The sequence below is a fragment of the Cydia strobilella genome, chromosome 4 (genome assembly GCF_947568885.1).
Source record: "Cydia strobilella chromosome 4, ilCydStro3.1, whole genome shotgun sequence".
NCBI classification, from domain to species: Eukaryota; Metazoa; Arthropoda; class Insecta; order Lepidoptera; family Tortricidae; genus Cydia; species Cydia strobilella.
In genome coordinates, this window is record NC_086044.1 from 12,057,526 (window position 1) to 12,080,369 (window position 22,844).

The following is a 22,844-nucleotide window of genomic DNA, read 5'->3' on the forward strand; positions in this document are numbered from 1 at the left end:
ATTTTCATGTTCTACGTTAATACTAATACATTGTTTGCTACTTGCACCATCCTAAACCTGGAGTTACTATGGTTATTATCAGTACTGGGTTAACGGTTATCCCCGGTTTAGTGGGACGGTGCATGTGGCGCTAAGTGACGTTCGTTTATATCCCCATTGTGATGTACTTATATACGAGTATATGTCAATATGCCGACAAGGCAGCAGACTGGAAAGCTTGGCTTTGTGATTCTTAGATTGATAGTGCATGTCCACGGTTCAATCGCCTGTCGTTAAGCTCATAGACGATATTGATGCAGCTGTCTCATTCTTAACGACATCGCATTATTCAACAACCTTTGCCACAGAATAGATAAATAGTTGGTATGTATAGGATTTTCACTGCCTATCAAAACAGATGTTTGGGAGAGTAAGATCACGAATTATTATATCCATCCTTTACGCTTGGCACGTTATCTTTCTCGCTCGATAGTTTTGGGGGAAATCTCGGTAGCTACGTCACTGGCAAGCTGTCACTTTCTATGGTATGGTCTTAAGCCACATAGATATAAGCCACGTCACTTGCGAAATGGAAATAAAATACTGAATAGGGTTCCAGACCAAGAAAACACAGGAAAAACATCTCAAAGAAGTCCTGTACATTTCCCTTATGTAAGATAAGTTTCCTCTGCGTATGTACGCGTACGCGGTAGGTATTTGCAAGGATAGTCCGACAAGAAATTGTATAAAATAATTGAGGGCGCCACTTCCTACGTAACTGTCACACTTTTGACGTAAAATGCTTAAACATGGCAACAATTTAGTATGACATTTTTTTAGTTCCTTTTTATTTAATTTCTACTATTTTATATCAATCTATTCAAGGTTATCTCAGGAATTGATGCGGGTTGTGATGGTCGCATTATCGATGCATGATAACGGTATATATTCAATCGTTAGAATTCACGGTCACGCTTAGTGTTCCTCTATTTCGGGATGTCTATAAATTTGTTAATCAGGTAAATTAGTGCACTTATTTTTAACCTTTAAATGCATAGTGATGAATGCTGCCTATAGAACAAAAACATATTATGGGGTCGTCCAGAAATCATGTGATCAAATTTGGCCTATTTTTATACTCCACTGTCCGTCTGTCCGTCTGTCTGTCACCAGGCTGTATCTCATGAACCATGATAGCTAGACAGTTGAAATTTTCACAGATGATGTATTTCTGTTGTAATAGGGTCCCGTTTTTACCCTTTGGGTACGAAACCCTCAATATATATAAACTATAAAACATAACCTAAATATTTTATATAATTAAATTTTAATTCAGGTCAAATCCAAATACTTACTAAATTTAAAATCGGTTTGCATTACAACGAATTTTGTAATTTTCAGAGTTGTTTTGTGAAAACCTAAATGATACCTATTACCTTTAATCTATGTTGAGTTTTTTCACAAAATGTTTACTAATGGTGTAAGTTTGAATTTATGCTCAACTACGCTTTTAACTATGTAATATACATTTATAATGAGCATTGATAAAATCCACATTGGGGCTTACTTGAGCACCTAAAATTCAAATCACGGCTGAGAATAACATCTTCGCTGTTCAAAAAATAAATGGAAGCAGTGTTATTTCAGCTATTTTTTACGTTTAATTTGATCCATTAGAGAATATTTATTAGAGATGCAACGAATAGTGGCTTGGCCGAATACCGAATACCGAATATTCGGCGGAGCCATCGGCCGAATAGCCGAATATTCGGCTAGAAGTTTTACCTAAAATGAAGTAAATCCGAACTATTCCAAACGCGCGCGTGCGTACGCTGTGCAAGTTGCAACTTGTTTCTCGCTGTAGGCATGTCTTTGATAGAAATTGCGCTTATTCTGCACGCAGTGCGTATTGAATTGCGGACATTGCGGTGCGTTAGTTCTCGTCGTGTGTAATAAATATGTTTGTAGCGAGTTTTATCATTTTGACTTTTAAAACTGTTTGTGTTTAGTGTTTGTTTACTATAAGTGTATAGTATATATATATTAGGAATATAAAGACATGGAAACCAAAAGTGTTACTTTTTTACCCCTCGTTTACCGTTACCTACGTGTTAACGTACTATTCGGTATTCGGCCGAATACTGTGCCACTATTCGGTATTCGACCGAATAGTGAAATTGTGGCCGAATAGGCCGGATACCGAATAGTGGCCGAATATTCGTTGCATCTCTAATATTTATATTGCATTCCCTTTCTCAACCGACTTTTCGAAGAAGACGAGGTTCACAATTTAGATATAATTTTGTATACACTACTTAGTCAGGTCATAAGTGTTCAGGCGTTTTTACGCGCGCACCGCGAGTTAAACGCCCCTTACATATAGGGCGCGCCCTTTTTTTTTTGTTTTCGGAGTGGGAAATGCATTTACGCACCGTCCCCCCGGCCGCGGGAAGGCCATTGATGGGGGTGTGTGGGACTCGCCGCTCCTGTCCCCTCTCATCTGGCGAGAGGGGAGGGAGAACTTGGCCCTACTCACTAAACCCACTCCGGCGTTTCACCCTCTTTGCCGTTTGCGAGATCGCCATGGGATCGACTATACTTCACTACACCATGGCGCCCCCGGCAGCCCCGGCTTTGTGCCAGGACACCCGCACAATGGAGGGGATCAGAAACGCTTGATCCCCCCCCGACGACGTATGTGGAGCCGTGCAATGTGGGTCCCGTACCCGCTGGCCCCACTAGGGATCGAGGCGGCCATGCTCTCTTCGCCTTCGACCCCGCCGCCTGCGTCGCAAAGGCAGCGCGTCAGGATCGGCTTCGCGCTCCCTCTCCGCCGTCTCCTTCTGCGACATGACTTGTTGGCAGAAGGAGGCCACCGCTTTCCAATTCCTCTAGCTGCCCAGCATCGCCGCTATGATGCTGTGCAACGAGAGGTCCACCACCCCTGTTGCCACGCTGAGGGCAGCTCTCTCCACGGCCCAGCGATTACACTCTTCCAGAGTGTGCTGGGCCGTATCGTCCGCCGCGCCACATTCGTGGCACCGGGGCCCCGGCTCCCTCTGTATTTTGTGCAGGTAGTGTCCGAAACAGCCGTGTCCGGACACCACCTGCGTCATCCTGTATGTCAGGGCCCCCTTGCTCCTCTCCACCCACTCGTCCATTACCGGGAGAATAGCCTCTATAATTCGAGTTCCATAGTGGCTATCCACCAAGGCCTCCCTCCATCTCTCTCGCAGGCGCTCCGCGGCTGCCCGCAACACCCTCTCAGCCTATATAGGGCGCGCCCTGTAACGTACCTTTGGAACATTATTTTTTTCTCGTTATACGAGTAACATAAGGAATCTAATTAATGTGTTAATTATGCATTAGGGCAATAAAAAAATGTTAATAGGTTACGTTTTTAAACTCGAATATCTTTACAAAAATGTTATAATTTTTTTTTTAATTAATTGTAGAGATGCAACGAATATTCGGCCACTATTCGGTATCCGGCCTATTCAGCCACATGCACAATTTCACTATTCGGCAGAATACCGAATAGTACGTTAACACGTAGATAACGGTAAACGAGGGGTAAAAAAGTAACAAACTATAAGTAATCAATTATTAAAATGAGTATAATCTATCTTTTAGACTAATATAATGTCAAAATGATAAAACTCGCTACAAATATATTTTTTACACACACGACGAAAAGTAACGCACCGCAATGTCCGCAATTCAATACGCACTGCGTGCAGAATAAGCGCAATTTCTATCAGACATGCCTACAGCGAGAAACAAGTTGCAACTTGTTTATAACAGATTGCCTACTGAACTAAAAATCATTACGGAGCACTCAGTGTTTCATAGAGAATTGAAAAGATGTTTATTGAGAGGTTGCTTTTACACCGTGGATGAGATTTTTGATAATATTTAAGACTAGCTTTTGCCCGCGACTTCGTCTGCGTGGACTTAGTAAGAGCAGCTAAAGTAAGTATAGCGCCTGGAAAAATTCTCATAGCAATCATTTAATTTGAGCATATTATGCACACAAATTAGCAACTGCATTAATTATCTCAATTCAACCCCGCTTTTTACTTTCTTAAGGGATGATTTTCGGGATAAAAATTATCCTATGTCCTTCTCAGGGACTCAACCTATCTCTATGCAAAATTTCATCTAAATCGATTCAGCGGTTTAAGCGTGAAGAGGGAACACACAGACAGAAAGACAGACAGACAGACTTTCGCATTTATAATATTAGTATGGATTAGTATAAATTTAGGCTTATTATATTATGATCTCACTAAGTTTTTAATAATTATAACTTTAGTTTTAAGGCATGTTTCAAACACAATACCTATATTGTTTTTTTTTTAAATAAATGTATGACTACTTGCACAGCGCACGCACGCGCGCGTTCGAATTTAGTTCATTTAAGGTAAAACTTCTAGCCGAATATTCGGCTATTCGACCGATAGCTCCGCCGAATATTCGGTATTCGGTATTCGGCCAATCCACTATTCGTTGCATTTATAATTAATTGTGTTGTTGAACGTATTTATTGCACAAACATTATTACAATATTTTTATGCAAGTAGCCCATTGTTTACGTTATATTAATGCCAATTCATTTCATTTCAGATAGCGCAACTAACAGAGCTACGATGGCAAACGAACCGTCAAAAAACTCAAGAGGGCAACAACATCGCAATACACGTCATTCCACCCGATGGCGAAGAAGACGACGAGTTCGTGCCGCCGCTGCGCGCGCGCACCCGGAGGAAGATGAGCACCCCGCTGAGCGCGCTGCCCGGCGTTGCCGACCGGCTGATCGGCATGCCTAGTAAGAGCTGGTTTCAGGGTTCCATACTTACCCAAAATGACTAAAACGAAACCCTTAGAGTTTCGTCATGTCCTTTCTATACGTCCCGCCATCGGACTGTCCGCATGTGACAGCTGTTTTACTCGAAAACTGTTAATTTACATAAGTATATCAAAGTGATTCTCTATAGGTAATATAGGCTCGGCCGTTATTGAGACCCGATATTTTAATTTATATATGAATACAGATTAGGTTTTAAGTTTTAATTTGTCTGCCTATTCTGTTTCCAGAACATCTGTCAATAAATGCTCACAATTTTAGTACTTGCTTACAGGCATGCCGAGCAAAAGGGTTTCCTACGATATAATATTACACTGGGCTAAGTAGAACATCTTTGTCGCAAGTATATAGTACTTTGTAAAACAACTTATGTTTAAACCATATTCCTACCATATTAACATATGTAGGTCGAAAGTTATAATTTTAAAATTATAAAATGTGTGGAACAAAATAAGGTTAATACGGCTCAGTAGGCGTATGTATGACTGGTCTTCTCATTCTGGCCTGTTTATTCATATGAACTCGCAATAATCACTAATCAATGTGTAAATAGGCCCAATGTGATGTCCAGCCACACTTACCCTTATGCCACAATTACACTTATTTTCTTACCCGTATTGATCTTAATTGAAATTACGGCTGACATGGGTTTGTTGTCATCTGTAAAGACCTTTTATGTCAACGAAAGATTGACGCGTCACAATCGCCAGCTTTTTTATAAAGCACGCGCCGAGGCCTCGCGTTGCCACTGGAAGTTCGTATGGACGCGCGATGGGTGTATTTACGTGCGCAAGGAAGAAGGTGCCCCACGGCGGCGGTTGCGCATTGAGGCGGATATCTCGAAATTTTTTGGTTACTGATATTGTTTGTTCACTTAGCTATTTTAAAAATTCATGATGAAGTGTATTATGCAAATTTTAAAATTCTTTCTATATTGTTTTATAAGCCAATCAGTTCTTCAGCTACTCCTATTTACATATTTTATCTCAATGTGTGTAAAAACAGTTTACTCTTTCTAGTACTCGTATACCAAAATATGTTATGGTACGACAAACTCAACCAAACGACCGCTCATGTGAAACTTACTACTCAAAACTAATTTATAAACTTTCATCTCATTTCACAATATCTTACTCGCACAACACGATAATTACCTTAGGCAGGCGGCACGTGACATTACTCTGTAAGCTGCTAAATAATAGCAAGCACATCCATATTACTTTTTCTTTCAAAATTCAATTCGTTAAAAACAAAAACATGATTATTGGACTGCTTAACCCAGGTTCTCTTGGCACGCGTCATGATGAGTTTCTTATTGCTATGTCGAGGTATAATGTCGATATAATGGCGATTAACGAGACATGGCTGCGCACGGGCGAGGAAGGCCGCGCGCCAGCGCCCCCCGGCTACCGCCTGCGCCACATCCCGCGCCCTGCGGACGTACGAACGCGTGGAGGGGGAGTTGGATTCTATATCCGCAACCTCGTTACTACGCGAGTCATTTCTCACCCGCCAGCACATTCAGTAGAACAAATGTGGTTAAGCTTTAGCATCAATGGTACTAAGTTCGCTATTGGCACCGCCTACCGACCACCGTGGCTCAACCCTGACTTATTTTTTGATACCTTGACCGAAAGTATTGCTTCCATTGGTGAGATTGACAACTTGATACTACTTGGCGATTTTAATATCAATATTTTGGACGTCCATAATGCTAGCTCTAAGAAAATGTTAGAGTTCTTAAACTATATGAATCTTACACAACATGTAGCTCAGCCAACTCACTTCACTGATCACAGTGAAACATTAATTGATGTTATCTGTTCCAACATGCCCGTAAGCAATATTAAAGTAAATCATATCCCGACTCTAAGTAGTCACGCGTTCCTCACGTGTGAAATACACGTAAAGAAACAACGAATTCCTCGCAAACTTTTGACTTACAGGCCACTCAAGGATATAGTACAGGATAATTTAAATAGCGACATACATTCCTTGGCGTTACATAATTTCTTGACCGGAAATGTGAATGACATGGTTAAGCAATTTAACCATGGCTTAATCATGTTATTCAACATTCATGCACCTGTCAGACAGACTTACGTAAAAGACTGCTCGTACCCATGGATCACTTACACCATTAAGGAAATGATGAAAATACGCGATGAAGCTTATTCCAGATATAGACTGACCAAACTTGACTCTCATAAAACGTACTATAAGGATCTGAAAAATATAGTCAACACAGCATTGCAACATGAAAAAACCGCCTATTTCAATCGTAACATCAATCTTATAAAAAATCCCCGCAATCTATGGAAAAACATTAAACGAAACGTGGCTAACTTTAAGAAATCTGATTTTCAATTACCTAAATCCCTGTGTAATGCTGATAAAATAAACGAATACTTTTTGAAGCTCCCTATTACTAACTGCATTAGCATATCTATTCTGACATACTTTGAATTTCACAAATTTAGCAATAATATTTTTAAATTAGAGCCCGTTAATGAATTAACAGTATTTAATATAATAAAATCCATTACAACCCATGCACAGGGCAACGATGGACTCAATATAAATATGGTTTCAATGACTCTTCCAACAACACTTTCTACAATAACTGCTATAGTCAACAAATCTCTAGAGACTGGTATATTCCCTGACGAGTGGAAAGTCGCGGTGGTTAAACCCATTCCTAAAACCTCAAATCCTAGTGAATTCAAAGAACTTCGTCCTATCAGCATACTTCCCGTGATATCAAAAGTATTAGAAAAAATTGTTTGCGTTCAAATGACGGCGTTTCTTGAGGCAAATAACATCCTGCCAAAAAAACAATCAGGATTCAGAAAGCTCCGCAGCACTACCACTGCGCTTATAGATGTGGTTGATGATGTTCTAGCTGCACAAGACGCTGGTGAGGCAACAATACTGGTGTTACTTGACTTCTCTCGCGCATTTGATACGATTGACACGACTCTACTTTTATCTAAACTAGCCTTCTATGGTTTTGACACCTTGGCTCTGAGATGGTTTCATAGTTACCTTAGCGATCGCACGCAGTATGTCAAAATTTGTCATGAGGATGGCACTGAGTTAGTTTCAAACACATTACCTGTTACTAGAGGTGTTCCACAGGGTTCGATTCTAGGACCCATCCTATTTAGTTTGTATAGTGCAGATGTAATTAGTAACATACAAAATTGTAAGTATCACATATACGCGGATGACACTCAGTTATATATATCTTTCAAAACTAATGACACAAGTATAGCTGTAAATAAACTTAACGATGATTTATCCAATATTGTCAACTGGTGTCTCCAGAATAATTTGCAATTAAACTCTTCTAAATCTAAATTCATGTTGTTAGGTACAAACAAACAGATTGAATTAGTTGCAGGACATAACCCTCAGGTTGCAATAAATGGATCGCTTTTAGAGAGAGTTGTTGAGGCTCGTAATTTAGGTGTATTAATGGATGAGTCTTTGAGATTTGAGAAACATATCTCGCAAACAATGCGCAACTGTTTTTACCGTCTCAAGGTGCTGTACAAAATCCGTGAGTGTCTCTCTGTTGACATGCGCATTAAGTTGAGTGAGGCACTCATACTGTCAAAACTTAATTACGCAGATGTAGTCCTCAGTGGACGCTTACTGGGTCGGACTAAGAAAATGCTGCAACGAATTCAAAATGCTTGTGCCCGTTTCTGTTTTCCCATTCCTCGACGTGCTCACATCACTCCTTTTTTAAATCGATACAATCTGATGAATATGGCCTCCCGTAGATCTCTCCATTTTGCGACCTTACTTTTTGGTATTATAAAAAATAGACAACCCTCTTATCTTTATGACAAAATAAATTTTTCTCAGCGTCCTATGAGAGATGCAACACGCCTTATACACCGCACAACACATTGCACGGCTGCCTTTCGTGGCAGCTTCCGTTTTGCTGCCACAAAGTGCTGGAACGACTTGCCACCACCAGTACGAAATTGTTTATCGGTCACCTCTTTTAAAGTTAAACTCCGGAATTTTCTACTAAACAAACAAAAATTGTAGCACTTATGCAACCGTGCACACTCACACACAACTCACACTCTCACACACTCAGTCACACTCGCACACACACAAACACATACACACCCGTTCGTGTTCGACGTGTTCTTTAGATTTCTTTAGATTTCTTTTTTCTAACTTTTATTAATTGACTAGCTTTTGCCCGCGACTTCGTCTGCGTGGAAATAAGTTCCAACAGTTAGACTATGTATAGCGGCTGGATAAAATGTAATGACAATAATTTTGAGAATATGCTTAATTGCTAACACCAATTAACAGGCAATTCATTAATTTGTTACATACTTAATTTTATACTTATTTCTGCCACCTAGTTAGTTTTAGTTCTAGTTTTAGTTTTAGTTTTATCAGGCCTCACTGAAAATCAGCGTCACGTAGTGAGTCCTATGATTCACTTCGGGACATTAAGCTGAGTAAGGACCTTTTAGCACAATTCTGTTAGTTTATATTCTAAATGAATGTTATTTTATGTTGTTTTTAGTTGTTTTTTTTGTGCTAATAAATATTTCTTATTCTTATTCTTAAATTATGCGAAATTTTCAAGATGTATGGTGCCAAGATGTATAGCGCCAAGATGTATGGCGTTGGCGAACAAGGATTAAAGTCAAATGGCGTTCTAAAATGTTTAATCCTGTGCCGAAAGATGGCAGTAAATTTACTGTGACTACAAAATTTACTTTGACAATATCCTATCTATCTAGTCTTTTTTTCACACGACATCTTCAAATATACAATTGTACCTACATCTAAACGTAGGTACATTTCTTCCATCGCTACTCGCCTTTTCATTGCTGATCTGGCAGCTGCCTAAATTTCTAAGAAATTATGACGTATAAATAACACTTGCACTGCCTAAGCTATCAAAATCGTTGCAGTTTTCTTGGTCTAACTTTACCTACAATTTAAGAATTTCGCACGTTTTCCATGGTGAGTTCATGGAGGGCCTGAATAGATTCAATTAAGAGCCTACAAAGACGATAGATAGCACCTACCTATATAGAGGTACTAATAAATATTTCATGCTTTACTATACTACAATAAGTAAGCAGATGGAACAGCGTGAAACCGTTTAGATTAAGATCCTGGAGCATAAAAATGGGCAAATTTACCCTCTAGGCTAAAAATGGGCGGTGTGACGGTAACATTATATCTTTTATCTTCGCACATGTCGTTAGTGCTCTAAAATGCGTAAATCTGTGGTACTAGGTAAAATCTATGTAATTTACATTAAGTATAGATTTTTGTAAGGTTATGAGTTTAAATTTGGAACAGCTGTCGAAACTCAAGTGGGTCTCTATTCTAGTAACCATAGATATTAAATCAGTTACAGATATAAACGTCAATGCAGTATTTTTTTTTAAATAACCGCACGACATTTGATCTCGAGTGACATGAGAATAAGGACTTCATAAATTTGTCTATAATAAAAAACCGGCCAAGTGCGAGTCGGACTCGCGCACGAAGGGTTCTGTACCATTACGGAAAAAAACAGCAAAAAAAATCACTTTTGTTGTATGCATGGGAGCCCCATTTAAATATTTATATTATTCTGTTTTAGTGTTTGTTGTTATAGCGGCAACAGAAAAACATCTTCTGTGAAAATATCAACTGTCTAGCTATCACGGTTCATGAGATACAGCCTGGTGACAGACAGACAGACGGACAGCGGAGTCTTAGTAATAGAGTCCCGTTTGGGTACAGAACCCTAAAAAAACAAACATTCGTCTTGACGGAGGATCGAATTGCCGCCATTACTGTTGTCATTTGTTTGTTGGCTTTTTGCTGTTACGAAAGTAGAATTGTGAAAAGTTGTTTATAATTTACATTTTAGTTGAAAATATGAGTAGTTTGTTTCTGTATTTGTTCAAATTTATTTTTAATTGCATTATTTTAATATCTAAAGTATAGATATTTTGCAGGTAGCACTAGTAGCAATGCAGGTCATTTCCCTACGCCTTCTGAACCCATCTTAGAGTACTTATCGTCGCTGCGCGTACAAAAGTCGCCATGTGTTTTTATCCTACTTTACAGGAGACACAAAAAACTGTTTATTTCGATAATTATTGGACATAAATGAATCAATATTTTTGTGACAAAAGTATTTGCACTTTAACATACATTAAGGAATTACATGAAAAAATATTTCAGTTTTAATAATATGAAAAAAATACTTTTTCATAAATATGTCACATAGCGAGTTTTGTTTGGGTCATAAATAACCTCTAAGTGTCTTACCATTACATGGTTAGATTTAATTGTTAAGGACCCTATACATTTTTTGTTCTTTATCGTCACATGGCTATTTAATAATATGATGTGAGCGTTCAATAAAACAGAAAAAAATGCTATGTAAGTCAATATAATTGAATTTTATTCGTGAATTAATAATCTACGTACTTTTTTATTATAACTATTACTTTATGATCAATTTGTTTCAGTCAATATCTTTGAACTAAATATGTTTACCTAGGTAACTCATTTAAATTGGTTTGATAATTATTTGCCAGCCCAATAAGTAATCAAATAATATACATATATACGAAGCAAGGAGAAAAACGATAAAAAACTATTTTTTCTAGTTTTGTAATCAAAATGTTGCCTTTAAAAATCTTGAAATGTAAAAAGTCTCATCTCTTTAAGGACTCTCTTCTTCCTGCCCTTATCCCACGTTATGTGGGGTCGGCACAACAAGTTTTTCTCTTCCATTCTCCTCTATCTTTGGTCACCTCAGCACACTCCTTTCTTTCTCATATCCTCTTTCACACAATCCATCCATCGTTTTTTGGGTCTACCATCCGCTCTCCGTCCATCAGCATTCATCCCTAACATTGTTTTGCCTATGTGACGGTCATCTTTCCTCGTTACATGCCCATACCACGGCGCGAACCTATATACTACTCCTCATCTTCTCCGTTACCAGTGCTACTTTCAAACTTCCCCTTATATACTTATTCAACAGTCAATTATCAGATGATAGTCTTATAATGGACTGTCATTGGTTTTCTCCTGCATTGCTTTATTAAGTAAGTAATCACAGTGAAGTTAGGTTGTTTTCATGATTCAAGTTGTCAAAAAATGGGTGATAATTAGAGGCTCTGGTACTCGCCGATGCGCACAGGGAGAGGGTCAGGTGCAGGGCCCTAAATTAATTCCCTGCACCCGATGAACTGCCGAGGACGCGTCAACAAGGGCACGAACGGATGCAGCAAAGCTAGAAGGACAAGAAGGACTTTCGCTATGGATCTCATACCATAGAGGCACACTGCAGTCAAGAATGCAATCGTTGGGCCGTAGAGTGTCGCACCATGACGGCGGCTCTTGGATTAGGGAACGTTTCGCTGCGCAACGTATTAATGACTATGTTGGGCAGCGAAAGGAAATGGAACGCAGTTGCCTTCTTCTGCTACACCGTCATTTCAAGGAAGGAGGCCGCGGAAACGGAGCGTGAGAGTAGGAGCTGAAGACGCGCACCCGAACCGGCGCAGACGGCGGTGAAGAAGATGGGCACAATTTGCTGTCCGCCTAAACCCCTAGCAGGGCCAGCGGGCTGTGGGGGTCCGCACTACACGGCGCTACACGATTGGCAGTGGGTCAAGCGTCAATGACTCTCCTTTCCAGCGGTGTGGGTACTCCGGAGTAAGATAAGCCAGGGCCGCTGGAAGGAGTAGAATCTCAGGCATCCCGCACCTCCTTGAAAACGGCCAGAAGGGTGAGCGCCGGAGTGGCTTTTAGTGGGTATATCTCCTTTTCTCCTCTAACTAGGAGAGGATGGTTGCAGGAGGGTGTCCCACATATCCAAATGCCTCCCCAAGCCGGAGGGCCTTTGTCAACATAAAAAAAAGATTATTAAGAAATTTCAAAAAGTTGAGTTTTAAATCATTTCCTAAATAAACCTGCAATCAACTAAAAGTCGGGCTTTTGAAAATATAGGCAAAAAATATTAAGGTCAACTCTTCTTCCTCGCGTTATCCAGGCATTTTGCCACGGTTCATGGGACCCTGGGGTCTGCTTGACAACAGAACTAATCCCTAGTTTTTACGAAAGCGACTGCCATCTGACCTTCCAACCCAGAGGGGAAACTAGGCCTTATTGGGATTAGTCCGGTTTCCTCACTATGTTTTCCTTCACCGAAAAGCGACTGGTAAATATCAAATGATATTTCGTACATAAGTTCCGAAAAACTCATTGGTACGAGCGTGGGTTTGAACCCGCGACCTCCGGATTGAAAGTCGCACGCTCTTACAGCTAGGCCACTAGCGCTTCACATGAAATAATCATGTTTAGTAGGGACCTGTATACAACTTGAGGGTAGATAATAGTTTAATATACGGTAGACTCGATTGTTATAAGAAAATCCCGCTATGTATAGTAAAACGCACAGTCTAGAAACATAACATCGACTGCAACTTGTATAAAAATATAGCTATGTGCGAGAAACTACATATCGGGAGCAAGCGCATCTAATCATTTTTAAATAAACTTGTAGAAAATATCGCTATGTGTCAAGCATCACATAGCGAGCACACGTCTGTAATTGCTGTTCAAATAAGCTAATGTAGTTATGTGATTTATTCCAGTTAGCGATTATAGGAAGAGCATTCATTGTATGGGCGTCACATACCTACGTTTGATAAATCCTTAAATATTGAAATAAGCGCCACGCTGTTTTTGGAGCATATACGTATAGAAATAAGGTTCAAAATGGCATCAAAACCGAAAAATCGTAAAAAATCACATAGCGACTTTTGTACGCGCAGCGACGATTATGATATGTGTGTAGATAAAGTAGTGTATGCAACTGTACATAATTAGGCCTTAAAACACTCGTGTGATTCTAACGCTAACGCTCGTTTTATAAAACCACACTTGTGTTTTAAGGCCTCTCATTATGTATCAGTTGCATAAACTACTATTAATACTCGTATATTCTAATATATATTTACTCAGTTGAAGTAACAACTCAGTGCACTATGAAACCTAATGTGTTTTCCATTTTCATAACGATAAAGCGACAGCGGCCACTCGCGATTAACGGATGAAACATGCAACGCATTACCACTAATCGGTTTATCAATATAAAAGCAATTGCCAAAACCCGCAGCGCTTATGTATTGAAAGCGAAGTCGATCCCCGCAAAGTAGGGTTACCAGATGTTATGAATTTTGGTGATTTGTCAGTACGAGGCTTGAATATATGAATATGGAATTGCTTTAAATACACTGCCACGAAATTCTGGAGCAATATACCGCCTCCTCTTAGGAACTCATTGTCAGTGAATTGGTTCAAAGTGAATTACAAAAAATACATTTTAAGTGTACAGAAAAATCGTAGTTAGAAGTCTGTGCTAATTCTTTTTGTGGACTGTGTTTCTGGCTTCTTTATGGAACTAGTTTTGCAAATTGGGGGGTATGACTGTTGCTGTAGTGGTCAATAGTTTTTACATTTTTGGTGTGGATCAATAGTTTTAGTAATTTGGCCAAAATTATATTTAATTTGTATAGCTGTAGTATTATATTTTTAACCGACTTCAAGATTTCAAAGGAGGAGGTTCTCAATTCGGTTGTATGTTTTTTTATTTATTTAATGTTTGTTACTCCATAACTCCGTCATTTCTGGACCGATTTTGAAAATTCTTCTTTTGATTGTAAGTAAATACATACAGATTGGTCCCGTTTTCGTCAAAAAGCAGTTCTGATGATGGGATCCATGAGGAATCGAGGGAACTCCTCAAATGTTAAAGGCATACATATAGTGATTTTAGTATTTTCATCAACAAATCAAGCACTTACATTTCAAAAAGTGACATTTGATGAAGTGGAACTGCTGATGATGATCAGAACGGAACTCTTCAATGATGCATAGTTCACGTTTGGCGATTTGTCCTCTTCGTTATGTTTGTTAAGCAAGTTAGATTTCAAGAAACATTTTTGTCAAGCTCGAGTTCTGATGATGGGATCCATGAGGTATCGAGGGAACTCCTCAAATGTGAAAGGCATACATACAGTGATTTTTGTATTTTTATAAACAAATCCACCACTTCCATTTTAAAAAGTGACATTTGATGAAGTGGAACTGCTGATGATGATCAGAACGGAACTCTTCAATGACGCATAGTTCACGTTTGGCGATTTGTCCTCTTCGTTATGTTTGTTAAGCAAGTTAGGTTTTCAAGAAACATTTTTGTCAAGCTCGAGTTCTGATGATGGGATCCATGAGGAATCCAGGGAACTCCTCAAATGTGAAAGGCATACATATAGTGATTTTTGTATTTTTATAAACAAATCCAGCACTTCCATTTTAAAAGTGACATTTGATGAAGTGGAACTGCTGATGATGATCAGAACGGAACTCTTCAATGACGCATAGTTCACGTTTGGCGATTTGTCCTCTTCGTTATGTTTGTTAAGCAAGTTAGGTTTTCAAGAAACATTTTTGTCAAGCTCGAGTTCTGATGATGGTATCCATGAGGAATCGAGGGAACTCCTCAAATGTGAAAGGCATACATATACTGATTTTTGTAATTTTATAAACAAATCCAGCACTTCCATTTTAAAAGTGACATTTGATGAAATGGAAACTGCTGATAATGATCAGAATGGAACTCTCCAATGACACATAGTTCACGTTTGGCGATTTGTTCTCTTCCTTATGGACCCAGACCTAAACTTGGACCCGGACTCGGACCCGGACCCGGGTCTGAACATGGACCCCAACTCGGACCCGGACCCGGACCGAACTCTGACCCAATCTTGGACCCGGACAGCCGGACACGGACCCGGACTCTGATCCGGACCCGGAAATGCTACTAGAAAAGTGGGTTAGGTGGGTGGTTGGGTTTTGAACTGCGATTCTCACAGAACAGAACTGCTATTAGAAAAGTAGGTTAGGTTAGAGCTGTGACCCTTACAGAAACGAAATGCTATTAGAAAAGTAGGTTAGGTTAGGTTAGAACTGCGACCCCTACAGAAACGAAATGCTACTAGAAAAGTGGGTGGTTTTACCTCCTTTTCTACATTATTAGGCAAAAGATGCTGTCTTTTTCATTTCATTGTCTGGAATCTAAGAGTGCACCATCAACAATAAGTGAACTTTCAGCGGCATCCCCCATTGAAGTCGGTTTTTTTTTCTTAAAAATTATTTTATATTTGATTTGTATAGCTGTTATATTATATTAAGTTGTATTTGTTGCGCTTTCTCGCAAAGGTTTTCACGGAAGACCAGCGTCGGGGAACTCAAAGATTCCTTGACATAAAGCTAAGTGGAGACCATTTCAGGAACGCTTTTATAACCAGCAATTTATGTTAGCGTCATTAGTTAAGTTTAAATTAAGCTTTTTTGAATAAAGCATCTTCTATTCTATTCTATTCTAAGATTTTTTACGAGTATTTTGTAATATTAGACACTAAAGTAACCTAACTATTTATTTATTGTACAGGGAATTCAAATTGGTTAAAAAACAATCAGGAATTTTGTCAACAATTTAAATTTTTTAGGTATTCTGGTAAACAAACGAAAAGCCCGATCGGATCCCATCGAGTAGGACGTCGACACCTATAAAGTTACCCGGTTAAATTATCCCCCGCTGAAGAATTCGGAAAAGATTTGGTGTGGGAGATTTTTACACGTGTATTTTGAAATTGGATGCCTGCTCTTTATCAATATTAATTAGATACGAGGTGAGTTATGCAACGGGCGTTGGTTGTCTAGCTAATTTATGAGTTTTATGACTAGTACAGGAATAGTTAGTGAATATTCCTAGGACTTTGTCAAGGATTTGGGTCGATGAGTCGGCAGATATTATATTGATATAGTCACATTCCGGATCGGTGATACCTGGTTCAAAAGACAACCTTTGGAACAGCTTGGACACAGGGCGGTTATTGTAATTTTTTAGTAATATTGTTAAAATTTCTGAATCTCTAAAATATAGATCAGTGAAGTGTCTAAACTTCCTCATTAATTGCAAAACTAAAACTCATCTAAAGTCCCTAGAATAGTTACCTAATACACTCAAGAGCAATTAAAACTTGTCACTTTTTGTAAGTACAATTCCTATACGAAGTGACCCATTTAAAATGCTCTTGAGTGTAGGTAGGCAGTTGTGCCATATTGTTTTCAATGTTTTAGAATGCAGGGACAAATTTTAGTCCCTTTGGCATTAAATCAATCCGTCTTTGTGTCGCGAGCCATTTCTCTTTTCATCACACGCTCGAAAAAGATCTTATTTCATGCAGGTGTACTGAAGGACAAAGCCTATATTGCTCCCGTGTGAGATATGGATTCTAAAAAAAAAGCTATAACTCACTCTTTTTATTTAATTATGTCACTAATTCATAAGTAGGTACAATGAGGATATAATTAGATAGAGCGATACTGTCATAGTAAATTTTGTAACCGCTGTAAATTCACTGCCATCTATCGACATACTTTAAAACTAAACATGAAGATTTATAAAATACGTTAAAATGTATTTAAATATGGATAAATGATTTTTTTATTTGCATTAATTATTTTTATATGATTTTGACCCATGTTCTTTCATTGATATGCGTTAAAATTATAAATAACAAACGAAACCATCAACGCCCTCTATACGAGACTAGGCCAAAACTAGTGGCGCCCTCTGATCGGGAATCAAATTTTCGTGATTTTCGAGGCACGTTTTTTCCTTAGACTTTATCCATCTATTACGGAGTTATATCTATCTTTGGTAGGTATAAATGAGTTTTACTTTGAAAATACTGACGTTTACAAATTTTTTTTGTTTATGCTTTAAAATATTTAATTTGATTAATTTAATAGCCGTTTCAAATATTTTTACACATTTTTACTTTATTTTTACATAAACTGCTAAAAAATTCCAAAATGGCGGACGAATGTTTGAAATGTCACCGTATTTAAGAATGATTTCGTTTAAATTTTAGTTTTTTCTTCGCAAGTGTGATGAAAAATATTGTGTGTAAACTTCGGGGGTAACAATATTGTTACTCGAGTCTTCGCAAGTGTGATGAAAAACATTGTGTGTAAACTTCGGGGGTAAGAATATTGTTACTCGAGTCTTTAATTCATCAGTCCAGCCTGCGGCTGTTGTGAATATATTAGACTCTCGTACAATATTTCACTTACCCCCCACGTTGCACAATGTACTATTACTCAAAGTAAATGGGAGTTTTCGAAAGAAAAGGGTCCTCAGCTAAAGTTGCATTGCCTTGGGATTTCAATTGACTGATCACCTCCACATACATCCTTAACTTTGCACTCGTGTACAAAGTTTTTGGTAAGGTAATAATATGTTGGGTTGGAGTAACATGAAACCGGGTTAACCGTAATTCAAATTCCTGGGCGTGTCGTTTGACTTTGATGGACGCCACGCCACATTGCCCTCAGTAGCGTACAGCGGCGACTCCATACAACTCGATTCCCACCGGCTTACCTAAAATTTCTTGCTACATATACCAAACTTACCACAGTCAAACTAATTACTCCACAGTCAAACTAATTACAGTTTTGTGGAGCTTTGTTAAATTGTAATTTTTAACATTTGATTATAATAAATAAATTAAAATTAAAATTAATTATAATCATCATTAAAATAAAAAATATATACTTAACGGAAAAACTACGTATTACCTTGCAATTGATAACACAATTTACTAAAGCTTCACAATCGATTTTTCAACCAATCATAGCGGGAGCGCGATGTGAAGCTCAATACTTGAGTCTAAGCTTCACTATTCATAGACGAGTTCACGAGTCACCACCAGCACAGATACGAAAATTCACGCACACAGTACGCATAAAGTCCGCTATGGAGAGTCCGCGTCAAAGAGCTCAAAAGTAACTCGGGCCTGCGTCGAGTTATTCATTTGAATAAAAACCTTAAATTTAAAAGAATAAGGTTTACCTATATATTGGAGTGTGTAATGTTTCCACAATTTTTTCTTGCTTCGTTTGAAATAAAAACCTTAAATTCAAGTCGATAAGGTTTATATTGTTTCCACAATTGTGTGGAAATTGCTTTATTTGAAATTAAAAAAAAACCGGTCAAGTGAGAGTTTGTTTAACTCGCGCACCGAGGGTTCCGTACAAACTTTCATTTTCTCATGTAAATAGAATCACGAAAGACTTGACCAGAAGTATACTAAGCGTAATTATGTACAGCGCCATCTATCGAGAAATAGGCTAATTGGCGCGACCTGTATGTATGTATGTATGTATGTTGGTTATTCAAGGCTACTTAATTCTTTGTCATATGAACCGATTTCAACAATTTTTTTTTTATTTGAAAGAAGGTATTTTTAGTGTAATCTCATAGATATTTCAAGTACATAACAAACACCTGCAAAAGAAAATAATTTTTGATAATTAAAAAAAAAGTTTGTAAGATAGAGGTATGATTATATTCTTCCTGTAATATTTATGATAATGTTATTTTTATGTAAAAATTTTAAAAATTTTCGTTGGTAAACTTCGGAATGGTATTTTTTTTACATTTTCCTTCAGAAGTAAATTTATTTTTCACTATGAAAAACAAATTGAAAATTTGTTTACTAGTTTTCATAGTTTTATTTCAAACTTTGACTTTTTGCCCCCTCTTTCATTGGATATTTTGCATAATTAATTTAAAAAAAAAACCGGCCAAGTGCGAGTCGGACTCGCGCACCGAGGGTTCCGTACTTTTTAGTATTTGTTGTTATAGCGGCAACAGAAATACATCATCTGTGAAAATTTCAACTGTCTAGCTAACACGGTTCATGAGATACAGCCGGGTGACAGACAGACAGACGGACAGACGGACAACGGAGTCTTAGTAATAAGGTCCCGCTTTTACCCTTTGGGTACGGAACCCTAAAAATAAAAAAAATACACTTGTAATGTGTTAAGGTTAGCGCTGTTCATAACTGTAGGTACATTATAAAATGTATAACGGCTTCCACTTTTCATTACTAATTGAAATAATTTAATGGATTTCTACCAGCTTTTTAAGTTTATATTTATGTCCTATGTTTATAGTTAGGCATAAAAAATTTCATAATTTTCAATCCATTTTACTACCTTAGTACATAGGTAGGCCCTTGCTAGCATCTGATGGTAAAATTGCTTGAATGATTTAAATAATGTTCATGCAAAATATCTAATGCATATTAAAATCATATCAGAATACCTTTGTAGTAAAACAATGCAAACCGATATTAATTTAAATCGCCCCTGGAAGTTGTTGACTGTGCAAAAAATTAGATAATTGAATTGTTCAAACGCTCAAAAGTAAAGCAATAAGCAAACTGATCAAAAGCTGTTAGTAAAATGACTGCTGAAAAATTGTGCGCTTTGTGTTTATTTAGATTACATTTCTAATTGTTTTCCGCGATGACCATTTCGAAATGTAGAGAGAAGGTGAAGTATATCCCCGAGCAGTGTGTGCTTATCGAATCCTGACTCAGGCAACTTTGCTATGATGAATACATCAAAATTGATGTTAACTTATTTACTGTTCAGATGCTCAGCGCAGTACGCCATCTCGGTCTCTCTCGCCGCTGGACCGCACGAAGCGCCGCTTCAGCACCATGGTGTCGTCGGCGGCGGCCGCGGCCGTGTCGCGGCGACTGTCTGCGACCATCGGCTGGTGTCTCGCGACGCCAACGCACGTCAAGCCTCACATTGTGCGACAGGGTCGCGCGCTGTGTTTACAGTATATTAAGTCGCAGATTAGGAGGTCGTCCATGTGTGCTAATAAGGTATTTTTATAGCATCTTAATAGTGTTTTATTAACCGCTTGGTGGTAAGCTATCAATATATATAGTTTAGCGCTTTTAACTGAATTCGATATTTTAAAAGGAGGAAGTTCCCAATTCAATTGTACCTATGTTTGTAACGTTTGTTTCGGCAGGACTCCGTCATTTCTGAACCGATTCTGTAACTCTTTTTTTTTGTTCAGAAGTATATCCGATACTTTCAAGTTGGTCCCATTTTTGATTAAATCCAGTTCTGATGATGGCATCCATGAGGAATTGAGGGAACTCCTCCAATGTTATAGGCACACATACTTACAGCGATTTTGTATTTTCATTAACAAATCAAGCAATTGCATTAAAAAAAACGCCAAATGAGTCGCATTTTGCCGTGTCCCGTACCGTGCTCAACATAAATTATTATCTATATATATCATTTACTCTACTCGTGAAAGCGTATGTGCGTTACCCGATTACTAATGCTTATCATAACCAACGAGATACTTAGCTAACAATAAGTTAAGCTGCGAAGTTTATACTTTGGCTGTCAAGTTATGGAAGTTATATTATCTTATACTAGAAACGGATAAGACTAGGAGTTGGAATGGTAAAATTTAAGACAATATCAATAGGTTCTAATGTACTAAATAGTTTCTTGAAGAGTTTTATGTAACACAGAGAAAAACAACAGGTAAAACAGAGAGCTCAATTTACAGATGGAACATTCGCCGAAGGAAATGCTTTTAAAAATGTACACAGTGACGGTTTATATTCCAAGGTTTGAGGATGTACGTCCTGTCAACCTCCCCGCCTACTGTTATCGAAACGTGCAATACAAATAACAATTTAATGAAACAAACCGTGAAGCTGATATCACGACAGAAATTAATTATTAACCATGACAACCGATAAACTGATTACGGGCATGATTGCCTTTCCATTCCATTAATTGGTATATACTCGTATGAAAGTACTTACCTACATAAGTAACTGTGGCTATATGTTGATTACGCAAACATTTATTGTGATTCGTCAAATTGTTCAATTCAATCAATCGTCTGACAATCGAGACTGATTGTGTAATTAACATTATGAAACGAATTGACATCGCTGTAGTACATCAATTTTACATTTTTGTTTATGTTGGGTAAACTAAAACTAAACTGGGTAAACTGGGTTGGGGCTGGCCATGTCTGTCGTATGCCGGGTGAGCTGTGGGCCAAGATTACCACAGAGTGGCAGCCCAGCTCAAAACGGGGATTTGGCAGATCATGTCGGTGATGGCGAGACGAGCTAGACTCCTTTTTAAAAGAATGGCCGAAGACTGCTCGAAACCGGGAGGAATAGAAACAACAGGGGGAGGGCTTTTCCCATGCAGCAGTGGAACACAACAGGCTCTCAATAATAATAATAAGCCCGCAGAGCAGCTTGTGGCGCGCTGTTGGAGAGTGACGACACGGACCCGAGTGTTCCAGAGAGTCGGCCAGGGTCTCCGTCTCCGGCGTATCTTCCTCGGTCGGAGTGGACCCCAAGGGGACCCGCAGGACTCTCAGCTCTGGCTCACCTTCATTGGCCGTCCAGAGGAGAGTCGTAAGAGCAATCTGAGAACCTCTCGACACCCCTGAGCTGCTCACGCCGCTGTTGCGCCTGGCCGTCCTTACGATGGCGCATCAGGTACCCATCTAACGAGTGGCGAGTCACCGCCTGCCTCGATAACTTGTGCAAGCAATGTTATGGCAGGTATCCGGACTTCTTTGCAATAGCCCAGTCTTTTTTCCACCCAAACTTAAACCATAGACTGGTCTATGGTTTGGAAGCTTTTGTAGAGAATATGGACAGAGTACTGACTCATTTTGATGTACCCGTGAATGGGTTCCAGCAGGCTTTCTACATGACATCAAATCTCTCCAAACGGCCTCTACGTTTTGGATCTATATCCCCAGTCCCCATGCACGCCTTATAAAGGGACCTCTTCGAAGAAACCGAGGGTTTTGCCTGTGCAATTGCGGACGAAGTTATGATGACGAACAACTATCGGAAATATATCCTGAAGGACGGTACGGTCGACATTTGTCGGGCATGCCGCCGTCCCGGAGAGTCACTCAGGCATATCATTTCCGGTTGTTCCCATCTTGCTAACAGCGAGTACTTGCACAGACATAATCTCGTAGCCAGGATTATTCACCAGCAAC

At 38.8% G+C, this 22,844-nt stretch overlaps 1 protein-coding gene across 1 annotated transcript in view; it reads left to right on the forward strand.

Annotated features, from left to right (window-relative positions):
- The window catches only part of LOC134741073 (uncharacterized), a 106,368-nt gene that overhangs the window by 79,759 nt on the left and 3,765 nt on the right, over positions 1 to 22,844 (forward strand). The window contains exons 2-3 of the mRNA XM_063673837.1: positions 4,606 to 4,807; positions 20,420 to 20,658. Coding sequence (XP_063529907.1) covers positions 4,606 to 4,807; positions 20,420 to 20,658 — 441 coding nt within the window. The remainder of the gene's footprint in view (positions 1 to 4,605; positions 4,808 to 20,419; positions 20,659 to 22,844) is intronic.